An 11,981-nucleotide genomic window follows, 5' to 3' on the forward strand; every position below is an offset into this window, starting at 1 on the left:
CCCAAGGGGAAGCGACATGTTACAGGGAGGAGAGACCAGAACGCAAGCAAACAAACAGCGACATCTAATATCCATCCCCAGGCTAGGTAGGTAGTCAGCCAGTCAAAAAAGCACATCACATCGTCCCAGGTTCGTAGATAATCCCACAACAGAGAGAGAATATGACGAAAACAAGAACCTCTGATAAAATTCCCCGCTTTCCCCATTTCCGACCGCCAACCGCCAACCGCCAACCGCCCGCCCCTCTCACCTACTCCCACTCCTGTCCCTCAACCTTTTGTACCCCTTTCCCACAAGACCCGTACCCGCACCACCACCACCACCTTTATCATCACCATCCCCACCCCTGCTCGCATCATCTCCACCCCCATTTACCCTCCACGGGCCAAGGAGCGTCGCGACAGGCCTTTGCCTCCCCCCTCTCTGCCTCGGCAGCACCAAGGGCGTGGGCATGGGTTGCATCATGGACGGGCCAGCCGCAACGGCAACGGACGAGCCGGTCCGCATAGAAGCAGTCGCGGTAGTAGTAGTAGTAGCAGTCGAGGCCGCCGACTAAGCGGCGCCCGCTGCTGCTGTCATGCTCGTGGGCCGGCTGGCCTGGCTGGCCTGCTCGGTCTGGTCGACCTGGGTCATGTCGCCGGCGCTCTGGCCGTCGTCGTATCCGCCCTCGTCCTCTCCCTCGTCGCCCATCTCAGAGCCGTATTCGAGCTTCTCCTGCTGGGCGATGGCTTGTTGCGAGACAATCTCGGCGAGGCGCTTCAGGCGCGGGGTTTGTAGCCCTGTTTGGGGTGTTGTTAGCGTGGATTCCGAAACCGGGATTGGGGGTTGGGAGTAAATGACGGGAACTTACAAGATGGAGTATATGTCTCCAGAGCAGTAATGACTCTGGGCTCGGCGATCTCGTACGGCCCACTATCATCCATGTCGAGAGCCGGAAGCAAGAGGACATCACTCTTCTCCGTCACTCGTGACGCGACCGCCTTCATGATGTCGCCGTTAATGGGCTGCTCGTAGTCGGCGACGAGATACTGGTTCAGGAGTTTCTGAATCTGGTTGGGAGAGAGCCTGTTGACACAATTAATGAGAGCCCATAATGGTAGGCAAGAAAGGAAAACTCACATCCAGCAGATATCCTGAATGATCTCGATATCGTTCAGGGTAGCCTTCTTGAGCTGGAGAAGCTTTGTCGCTTGCTAAAATGAGGGTTAGCACCGTTATCCTGCTAATGCAATCATGGGGCTACTCACCATCAGATGTTCGAGCTGGAGCGTGCCCTCGGGCATCTCGTGGCTCTTGCACCACTCCTCAATACGGGTAATATTGTAGTTGATCTGCAGGCCACGCTTCCACGAGAGGAAGTTGCGACGCATCAGCAGGTCGTTGAAGGCCGTCACGCCGACCAGCTTGAGCAGCTCCGTGGTGGTCTGCATGATGATGGCGTCCTCGAGGTAGTAGCCCTTCATGGCGCGGAACACGTTGTTGAGCAACGACAGCAGGTTGTCCATGCTGTATGCCGGCTGGCTATTGCTTTGCAGGAGCTTGCCCAGGAACCGGGTGTTGTCATTCGTTACAAAGCCCGGCAGGGACTGCGACTCGATGATGGCGGGGATGACCATCTTGCTGAGCTTCCGCTTGAGCATCTTCATCCAGGTGTGGTAGATGTTAAATTCGAGGCTCTCCAGATCATGTTTAACGATCTCGAGTAGGCGGTCATACTCGTAGTTGTCCGACTTTTGCGCCTCATACCAGTCCTCGGCGAGGAAGACAAACGACAGCATCTCGTGCACGTTGGATAGCCAGAAGGCGCCGTGGTTGATAGACTCGTCGTCGTCATGTTGCATGACTTCCTGTTGGATGGACTGCATGACGTTGGCGAGGAAGCGCTCCGACTCCTTGACAAAGCCGTTGTTCCACATTTCTGACGTGACCAAGTTGATGAGGAACGACGGGAACAGAACCTCCTTGTCCGAGGGCGCCGGGTTGCCCGTGGGCGACGGGATCTTGAGGTTGCGGATGAGACCCAGAGTAACCTCCTGGTGAAGAGCGTCCTCGTCGGCAAGCAGAGACTCGAGCTCCAGCTCGATGCTGTCGACGCCAGGAATGTAGGTCGACCCGGACATGGTGGTCTGCCGGTTTCCGCCGGGCACTGCCATAGAGACGGGGCGCGGGTTATAGGTCGTGCTGTACCTATCAATCTCACGGACCTCGGCGCCCGCGCTCCGCCGCTTGGGCTTCTTGGCTGCCACCAAGTTGATAAGGCCGGGAGGTGCGGCGGGGGCGGGTGCATGGCCGTTGGCAAGCTCGCCGTTGACGGGAACAGCCCGCCGGGCTTGCTCGAGCGCTTCTTGGAGCTCAGCGAGTTGCTGCCGGAGCGAATTCTTATCGGCCTCTTGGCGCTGGCTCTCCTCGTGCGCAGTCTCGAGCTCCGTGCTCGTAACACGCAGCGATTCCCGGAGCTGCCGCTCCTCGTCCTGCATCCTCTTGACGCTGGCCACTGACTCCTCGAAGCTCGCTTGGAGCTTCTTCATCTCAGCTTCCATGGCCTCGAGACGGGCAGCAGCGATACCCGCTTGGTTGGCCTCGGTCTGCAGCTCCTTGGTCCGCGCCTCAAGGGCGTTGTGCCGGTTCCTCCAGATGGTGACCTGGCCTTCGTAGTTCTCTACCTGCGTCTTGAGCTCCTTGTTCTGCGCCTTCATACTACCCAGAGATTGCGTCAGCTCCACCACCTTGTTCTCGAGCTTATACGAAATCTGTTTGAGATCGCGAGCTTCAGCACGCTTGACCTTGTACTCCTTGCGAGCAGACCTTCCGCGCCACAAGCTCTGGGCAATGACGACCTTCCTGCGGAAGTCCCTCCATGCTCGGAGTTGCCTCCTTGACCGCCAGCTCCGCTGGATGATGAGGGCAGCATTGCCCATGCGGGTCTCCATAATCTCCTTGCGCCGAAGGTAGCCCTTGAAGGCAGCTTGGGCGCGAATGATGTCGTTCCTGACGCGGAGGAATTGCGTCCTCTGTTTATGTCCGCGCCAGACTCTCTGGATCGTGGTGGCAGCCCTGACCGTCCGCATCTCTTGCGCCGACTTCCGGGCCTTGTAGGCCCTTGTCGTGGCCTGGAACGCAATGATGGAGGCGCGGGCATCCAGGTATTTCTTGCGGTAGTACTTGGCTTTGAGGTTCTTCTGGATCATAATGGCGCAATCGTTGAGCCTGTTGGTGCGGAGGTTCTCCAGGAAAGCCAGCATGCCGGCTCGGAAAAAGATCTTTGTGAGGCCTAGCTGGTACTTGTCCATGCCCTTAACTGTGCTAGTGCCGAGTGCCTTGGTCAAGATCGCGTTTGCCATTTCCCGAATCTCTGAAGTCCATTCTGTTGAGGGTACTAGCATGTAGTATCGTAGAGCAAACTCCTCGTAGGTCCACCTCGTAGGATAACCTGCGCAGCTGATGCGGACTGTTTCCAGTACACCACAAGCTCGGAGTTGGCTCAGCACCATGGGGCCCTCGAACTTCCAGGCCTCCTTCGCCTCGTTCGGCTTGATGCAGCGGATGTAGTGAACGTCGGTGCTGTTGATGGTGTTCATGAGCTCGATCAGCGAGGACTTGAAGATGCCACCGAGTGTCGGCTTGCGGTTAACAGCGACACCGATCCTCCTGCCCGCCGCCGGCTTCACTGCATTAGAGCTCGCCGACGCAACGTCCTTCTCTCGCACAGCCGACGCTGCTTCGAGGACGGCGCCGAGGAATTTGTTTGTCGAGGCGCGAAGGACGGCCATGTGCTCATCCGGAACTGTATCCCGGTTCTTTTCGATGAACCCATCCGACTCGTACGTCACGTCGACAGCATAATGGCAAACGGTGAAGGACGACTTGCCGAACCTCGGCTTCTTGTAGAACTTGTGCTTGTCGGCGGCGTAGTTGTGATGCAGCTTGTTGACGAACTGCTCGTCGGAACCCATGGGCAGCCTGGATTCCTCGTCCAAAAGCGAAAGGATGCCCAGTTTGCCCTCGATCAAGTCGATACAAGGCTGGTTGTCGGCAAAGTCGATGAAGGTCCAGTCGATCTGCTCCCTCAGATACTCCTCCTGCTCGAGTTTGAAAACGTGCTGGTTGAATTCCTGCTGCAGCTTCTCGTTGGCGTAGTTGATACAGAACTGTTCAAACGAGTTCTTGGCGAAATGCTCGAAGCCGTAGATATCGAGCACACCGATGAACGAGCTGACCCTGTTGAGCACATCCTCCGTCGCAAGACTCCGGTTGATGATCTCGACCAGCCAGTCGAACATACTCGAGTAGATGAATTTGGCGACGGAATCCCTGACGACGATGGCCTGCGCCTGTGTCAGGTTGGATGTGATCTTCTCACCGCGAGTGACGAGCTGTTTCTTAACAACCCATTTGGCAAATTCGGTAGCATCGATTCCGAGAATCTCACAAGCCTTCACCAGGGCAGGTTCCGTCGCCGAGAGTACGCTGTCATTCCGCGCCGCGCCAATCTTGACGTTGCCCAAATGCAGCAGACCCGCAAGCAGCTTGAAGATATCGGCCTGGTCTGCGTCGCTCACGCCGATTGTCTTGAGAGACTGCTTGGTCGCAACGAATTCGGCCTTGTCGTCCACGCCGTCAATGGTCGGCATGTTACCCTGGTTCAGGTATTCGAACTGCTCAACCGGTAGCAGGCCAAGCTCCTGGCGCTCCTTGTCTGACATGCCGGCCACGATCTGGTAGAAGATATGGTAGTTCCGCTCCTTAAGCGGTTGAAAGACCAATCTTGACCGCTCCAACAAGTACGTCCTGATCTTAGCGCCGATGATGTTGGTCTCCTTGTCAAACATGATTTCGATGTACTTGCCGAAGCGAGACGAGTTGTCGTTCCTGGTCGTCTTTGCGTTTCCGAAAGCTTCCATGATGGGATTTGTGGCAAGGATGGCCTCTTCTGTCTTGCTCATGGCCTCGGGGCCCCTCTTCGTCCTCGAGCCCGGCGTGTCGGGGGATCCTCTTGTCGCGAAGTATCTCATAATGTACTTGGCGCTGACAGTCTTGCCGGCACCGGACTCGCCGGAAACGACAACAGTTTGGTTCTTGCCGTCACGCAACATGTCCCTGCGGAATGGTCAGCAACAGCCCACAAACCCCGCGGGTATTCCAGAGCCCGCAGCCGGCGCAGAACCATACATGAAGGCCTCCTCGGCAATAGCAAAAAGATGGGGCGCTTGTGTAGCCCTCTGCTTCCCGGCATATACCTGGACCATGCCCGGAACATAGAGCGAGTCGACCCGGGCAAAGGGGTTGGTCGCTATTAGCACGATACCTGAGTATGTGTAGATTTCTTTCTGGAGGTATCGGAGACGGATGGCCTGGAGGACTAGTTGGCGCCAAGCTAGTTAGCATCTTGTGTGTCCCAACAACCGGGTAAGGACGGGTCTGGTGTACCGGCAGGCTCGTTGAGATGCGAGAGGTTTGTGAGGTCATCGCTAGCTTCGAGCATGGTCGGGTTCATGAGAGGCGGTAGCGATGGGTCGTTCCCGGACTGGAGAGCCTCCAAGGAGACCTCCAGCTTTTTGGTCTACAGCATGAGAGAGAGAGAGACCCGGTCAACGATCTGAACCAGGTGCGGCGCAAAGCATGGAATGCGTACCTCGCCATTTTCTAGTTGAAACTCGAGGAAGACTTTTGACCCGTCTACCGTCTTCTTAATAACCTCGGACGCAACCCAGCCCTCGGTCGCGTCGGGCTGCCACGCTCTGGTGCCGACATCATAGCTCTCCGACATTGGACGCGATTGGGGGTTGTGCAATGGGATAGGCGGTGGAGGAGGAGCGAATTCGTGGTATTGACGGCTTCAAGAGCCAGCTGTCGTCGTGGTCGGCCAGCAGAAAAGTCGGCGCCGTGTTCAGGAATGCGAGGCGGATCGCAGTCTGTCGGACGGCGGTGCAGCTGGAAGGAGATGCAAGATGTGGGATGGGAGTGGGTGGATGTGCTGGCTGCTTGGCGAAGGCATTCATGAAAGGGTAGGGAACGTTTTGGTAACAATGTAAATTTCGGCGGTAATCCCGTCTCCGCTCTTGCAAGACCGCGTCGCCAACCTCATTCAAACAACTTCAAGAAAGTGGGTGGTTGGGGAATAGAGCGAGCGAGAAGCGAATAGAGCTCCCAGGAAAAAAAGATTACAGAATATCGGGATGGCCGTCGTTCATGCTCAGGGGTTGGGGGAAAAAAGAGATGCCATGGGTGTGCTGTAAGTTGTGCGTTGATAGGTGAGCTGGGCGTAACAATCCGTAAAGCGGGTGCAAAAGCACGGACTCTGGGGGTTGGGTTACAGCGGACAGGCCAAGGTGGAGGTTGAACGGGTGTGAGCACCCGACGCAACTCAACTTCATGTGCTGCAACGTTGAAGTTGGGCGATGTCTGTTGGGCGGCTGGGCAACAGAGAAACTTTGCCGTTGAAACATCTGCAAGCAAACGGGACGGTAATGTCAGATTTCCCGTTTGATTTATGATCTTTGAGCACGAGAAACGCTCTCAGATCATTGACCAACCCGCCCCGTCTTCATGATCCTTGACTCGCTCCGTTATGCGCTATCCCCGGGGCTCCACGGACTACCTGCACCTGCACCTACACCTCCATCCCCTTTCTTTCTTAGAACGGGGAGATTTTGTAATGGCTATAATCTGTACATAACAAGACAAGACTAGCCTGCAGAATGTGAGAAAGTGGCATCAAAGCCCAACTTATTACTTCTTTGCATCGTAGCAATTCCCCAATGACAGCAAACAGAAAGCCAGAGAAAGAAAGATTCAAGAGCGGGGGTTGAGAAGCAGGGGTCTGCAAGAGTGGGGCATCCTCCGCTCGATCCCCAACCATGTGGGAATTTCCATCTCACCGCCCAGCAATTCGACATCCCACCATTTGCCAAGACCGCTCTTGCACTGTCCTTGCACTGTCCTGGGCGCCCCAGGGTTCACAGCGAGACAACGTTTCCTTTCTACTTCGTACACAGCGTAGTCGACCAGAAAAGAAAAGACAAAAACTTGTAGCTGCACTAACTTCTAGAAATCTACACTAGACACTCAATTCTATAATTTTGCCATCTCCAGCAGAATGCGCATTCTCGCCTGTCTGCAAGCCCCTGAAAAATCCCCACCAGACCGGGGAATTCTCTGTGGCCCGTTTCAGGTGCAGCACGTCCCCTCCCACCTTCGGGCCGAGACCGCATGGGGACAAGATCTCGGGAAACACAATTCACTAAATGGGGAGACTCGAGAGACCGCTTCGAAAGAGATATATATTTTGCCCGGCCCCCGTTATATATGCAAAAGTCCTACTCGCTGGATGGTTGAGCCAAGTTTTAGTTACCGTCTGCGCAGGCAGAACACAAGTTCTATGTTGAAGCAAAACAAACAAGCCGAACATGTTGAACTTCTTCCGTCCATTTTCAGGACGCCCATCAACAACAACATCGGCTAGTCAGCTCGCAATGTAGTTATTTCCAAAGCCCTCTCGCTATCTTCCTCTCCCTCTTGCGCGCGCCGGCCTGTCTTCTAGTACAGGACGCGCGTCAGGATGCGTGAGTTGAGCGAGTCCAGGCTGTCCCGGATGTCCTTGATATCCTGGGTCTTGACATCACTAACGTCAGCCATCAGGTACGCAATGTCGCCCTTGCTGTCCGAGATCTGCTTGTCGACGTTGTGCTCGGCCAGGATCTCGTTGACCTTGCGCAGCACGCCGGGCACGTTGCGGTGGATGTAGATGACGCGCGCGTGGTCGTGCTCGTCGAGCGTTATCGAGCGCATTGTCACCTCGGGCAGGTTGACGCTGGCCAGCGTGATGCCCTGGTTGATGTACCGCACCAGCGAGTCGGCCACCTCGACGCCGATCGCCCGCTGCGCCTCCTCGGTGCTGCCGCCGATGTGCGGCGTGAGGATGATGTTGTTGAGCCCGCGCAGGTCCTCGGCCCACGTGTTGAGGTTGTTGACAAAGTAGTCGCCGTTGGCCGCCGGCTCGTGGGGGAACACGTCCAGCGCCGCGCCGGCCACCTTGCCCGCGCGCATCGCCTTGATGAGGGCCGGGATGTCCACGACAGTGCCGCGGCTGGCGTTGATGAGGTACGAGCCCGTCTTCATGCTCTCAAACTCCTTGGTGGAGATGAGGTTCTTGGTCTCGGGTGTCTCCGGGACGTGGAGGGTCACGAAATCGGCCTCTTCTAGGAGTTTCTCGAGCGTGGGTACTTGGCGCGCCGAGCCGATGGCCATTAGGGTGAGCACGTCGTAGTAGATGACTGACATGCCCATGGCCTCGGCGAGGACTGATAGCTGCGAGCCGATGTGGCCGTAACCGACAATACCCAGCGTCTTGCCGCGGATCTCCCAGCACTTGGCGCTCACCTTGTTCCAGGTGCCGCGGTGCATTTCCAGCGAGCGGTCACCCAGCTGGCGGGCGAGCGTGATGATCTCAGCAATTACCAGCTCCGCAACGCTGCGCGAGTTGGCAAAGGGCGAGTTGAAGACGGCAATGCCATGCTTGGCCGCATAGTCCAGGTCTACCTGGTTCGTGCCGATGCAGAAGCAGCCGACGACGAGGAGGTTCTTGGCCTCTTGAAGAACCTTGGCTGTGAGTTTTGTCTTTGACCGGATGCCAATGACATGTACTTCCCTGCGCGGGCGTGAGTCTTGAGCTTACTTCAGAGGTAAAAACCCGGCTCCGAATACGGAACAGAAAAGACTCACCTGATCTTCTCAATGAGCTGGTCCTCTGGCAACGAAGTCTTGAGGAATTCGACCTGGTAGCCCTGAGCCGCGAGGATATCTCTTCCGGTCTGGTTCACATTCTCCAGAAGTAGGATCTTGATGTCCCCGGCGTTGAAGGGCTTGAGCTGCTTGGCCGTAGCGGCGGTTCTGCTAGTGAGAGACCCCGCCATGAAGCTGCCCTGGCTTGCTGGAGGTGAATAGAAGGCTGTGGTGGGGGATGCGGCTTCGAGGCTGTATGAAACGGCGTTGCCGAGCGAGGAACGCGCAATGTCTCTTGGAGTCGTCATGGTGAAGAAGCCGAAACTGAAGTAGGTAGGAAGATGCCCAATATTTTATATTTGCTCTCTCGCTGGGTCGATGTGTCAAAGGGCTGTGGATGCTTGTTTGTCACAGAAGGCCCCACGGTGGGATGTTATGGTGGGGTTGTGGTTTTATAGCGGGGTTGAGTCACTGCAAGGAAAATCTTTCTGGATGACGGAATTCCATTACACGCCGCTGACTCCTCTCATCCCATCCACCTCCCCTACCCACGGCCTGCTCTTATTAACCGCCAGTGTATTTTTACCGCTATTCTACCCGTGGCCTTGGGTGGCCATTCAGCTGACTTACTGCCTCATTCTCCCTGAGCCTCCCTAGTACTACTGGGTCTGTTTGTGAACTCAAGTTCCTCTAGTTAATATCGAACCGCTTAAAAAAAATGTAGTTATACACAATGACTACTTCACACAATTTGGGAAAACAGGATATCGCGACAGGGGAGGGAACTGTTCCTCAATGTGTCACCTGCTGTGCAATTAAATATATCCCGATTCTTGGGAAACTGGATCGGGTTTCAGGTTACACGTTTATTCGGGGGAAACTCCGAACCGGAGCACTGGGTTCCCAGCCACCGATCCCGGAGTCACTTCCGTCACTTCACATGCGCCACCCACAGTACCTGGGTTAAACTCGTGTAATGCACTGCTCTGAATACTGCGATCAAATACTCAGCACTACGGCCTCTGCTCCCATTGCCGAAACTTCCCACCAAGCAGACACTTGTCATGCCCATGTGCGGTTCCCTTTTTAGTACCGTCTATGCCATCGCTGGGAAAATCGCCAAGCAGGGCGCAAAGTCAAACTCCCTCGGATAGCTTTGATATAGAAAACAACCAAACTTTGATGCAAGTGGGCAGGTTCCGACGCCCTCCTCATATTAGGATCTGTCCCCCCTTAGCTACGTGTACAGCCTCGCATGTGCATCAAAGCCAGAGCCCGTCCCCGATGTGCCGTGTGCAATGGGGGATCATGTGCGATAAGGCCCAAATAACGGGCCCGCGGGCTCGATGCCTCGATTAAGAACAACGGTAAGTTGTCGCGGTGAAAAGGTGACCGTTTAGCTCTGCTTGCACTCAGTCGGCTCCTGCTTGGGCTTGGTGCCGTCATCCTGAAGAAGAAAAAAAGGTTAGCACAGAGTTTGGGGGGGAGGTTTGGGATTTCTCACCTCTTCCTCCTCCGACTCCTCCTCGTCATCATGGTCATCGCTGGCATCGTCGTCATCCTCGTCTTCATCGTCGTCCTCATCGAAGTCTTCAAGATCGTCCTCATCAAGCTCCTCAAAAGCAAGAGCCTCGCCGGTGAACCAGTCGATCGCCCGGGGAATGAGCTTCTCCTTGATGTCCTCGCCAAGCTGGTAGTCAAGCTCCAGACGCTCCTCAATATCGGAGGCGGCATCGTCATCCTCGTCATTCGGGGCCTTTGGAGGGGAGAAGAAGTTGAAGAAAGACTCGGTAGGCACAGTCTTCTTAACAATGCGGGTCTGCTTAGTGGCTTGTGTGTGTTAGCGGTTGTGCCCCCGTGTGAATGGCTCAACAAACAAAACTCACTCTTGTTCCGCTGCTTCTTCTGCTCGATGCGCACAGTCAAGTCCTGGCCTGCCTTCCAATCGATCTTGTCACCATCGGCGTGATCATAAATGAAATCGCCGCCATAGCCACTCTCGTTTTGGTAGTAGTAGGTCTTGGTGATGATCTTGTTGGTGAAGTACTCGTTATCGGCGAACTCGAAGATGAGGCGGAAGCCGGGCTTGTCGAGGTACTCCATCCGAATGTCGATTAGTGACTTGAGGGCACCTTCATCGCGATCGGTAATCATCTCGGCCAATGAGATCTGGTTCTTCATGGCCGAGAGCCAGAACTCAGGGATACCCGAAACTTTCTCGGCATTCTCGGCGGGCTTCTCCTCTTTGATGGCAGCGCCCTCCTCCTCTTCCTCGTCCTCCTCACCAGCTTCAACCTGGTCATCGGTGGGCTCGGTCTTGCCATTTACGATGGCAGAACGCTGCTCGTACAGAGGAGTGAACTTGGCAAAATACTTCTTCTCAAGTTGCAGGACCTCCTCCTGGAACTCGGCCTCCAGCTTGGAGTGATCCTTCTGGATGCCCTTGAGGCCAGAGACACGGCGCTTAACCTCAGTGGGGAGTGACTCGATGTACCCGGACGACCGGCCGACAAGGGAGCCGAGGCGACCCTGAATCAGCGATACAAGGCGGGGGTCTTTGGCAAAAATGGAGGCGGCGGTAAGTTCCTCTGTTGTTATCGAGCAGTCAGTACATGGGTGCCAGATGGGTCCTGTTGGGCAGCGGACGGCCGATAGCGACTAACCTTCCTTGATGCTGGAAACACCCGGCTGCTGGGCATGCGACGAGATGGGAGCAGCATTTGCCGGTGTGTTCTGGGGGGTACTGGAATGAACCTAGGTCAGCATCGTGTTTATCAAGAGAGGCAGCGTGCGACAGCGTGCGACCGGTGATGTTTTCAGGCTGTCGCTGCCAAGCGGGGACGTACGGAGCAGCGGGGTCGGGCCGCTTGTTCTTGATGGGTTCGGCCATGGCGACGATTATTCTGTCGACAAGGCGATGATTTCTGAGATGGTCGGGGTATGAATTTGGATACGCCAAAGTCGATCGGCGGTGACGCGGAGGGGAGAAGTAGTAAAAAATTAGGAACGATGGAGGGTCCGTGGCTTCCCTTGTGCTAAGAAATGTTGAGGGAGGGGAAAAGCTGTGCTGGGGCGCTTTAAGAAAATTTGCGGGGCAGTGGTGGCTTGTGCAGAAACGCTCGAGGCAGCATGGGGTCCCTTCCGCCCGGAACTTTTTTTGTTTCGTTACGCTCGGTGAATCTTCGATGGCAACATGTGCCAGCGTTCCCCCATCCTATCCTTCCTATGGTCGGGCCTTTTGTGCCTCAACTCCAGGTCAC

The 11,981-nt window shown here is 55.7% G+C and overlaps 3 protein-coding genes across 3 annotated transcripts; all 3 read right to left on the minus strand.

Moving 5' to 3' along the window:
* Positions 1-530: 530 nt before the first annotated feature.
* F5144DRAFT_115755 (P-loop containing nucleoside triphosphate hydrolase protein) lies at positions 531-5,964 on the minus strand. Its single transcript, XM_066782168.1, has 7 exons — positions 5,633-5,964; positions 5,428-5,560; positions 5,170-5,359; positions 1,248-5,097; positions 1,120-1,193; positions 851-1,065; positions 531-779 (listed from the first exon to the last, which is right to left on the minus strand). Exons 1-7 carry the CDS (start codon positions 5,765-5,767, stop codon positions 553-555), a joined length of 4,824 nt encoding a protein of 1,607 aa, XP_066646448.1. The 5' UTR covers positions 5,768-5,964; the 3' UTR covers positions 531-552.
* Positions 5,965-7,373: 1,409 nt separating this feature from the next.
* Positions 7,374-9,507, minus strand: F5144DRAFT_115714 (uncharacterized protein). The gene is made up of 2 exons (XM_066782167.1): positions 8,722-9,507; positions 7,374-8,647 (listed from the first exon to the last, which is right to left on the minus strand). The coding sequence occupies exons 1-2, from the start codon at positions 9,027-9,029 to the stop codon at positions 7,537-7,539; spliced, it is 1,419 nt and encodes a 472-aa protein (XP_066646449.1). The 5' UTR covers positions 9,030-9,507; the 3' UTR covers positions 7,374-7,536.
* A 591-nt stretch (positions 9,508-10,098) lies between these two features.
* F5144DRAFT_641410 (uncharacterized protein) lies at positions 10,099-11,611 on the minus strand (the record flags this gene model as incomplete). The annotated part of the gene is made up of 5 exons (XM_066792766.1): positions 10,099-10,168; positions 10,226-10,551; positions 10,608-11,309; positions 11,385-11,464; positions 11,568-11,611. 5 exons carry the CDS (start codon positions 11,609-11,611, stop codon positions 10,118-10,120), a joined length of 1,203 nt encoding a protein of 400 aa, XP_066646450.1. The 3' UTR covers positions 10,099-10,117.
* Positions 11,612-11,981: the final 370 nt, after the last annotated feature.

The sequence above is a fragment of the Chaetomium tenue genome, assembly GCF_020726465.1.
Source record: "Chaetomium tenue strain MPI-SDFR-AT-0079 chromosome Unknown F5144scaffold_2, whole genome shotgun sequence".
Lineage (NCBI taxonomy): Eukaryota > Fungi > Ascomycota > Sordariomycetes > Sordariales > Chaetomiaceae > Chaetomium > Chaetomium tenue.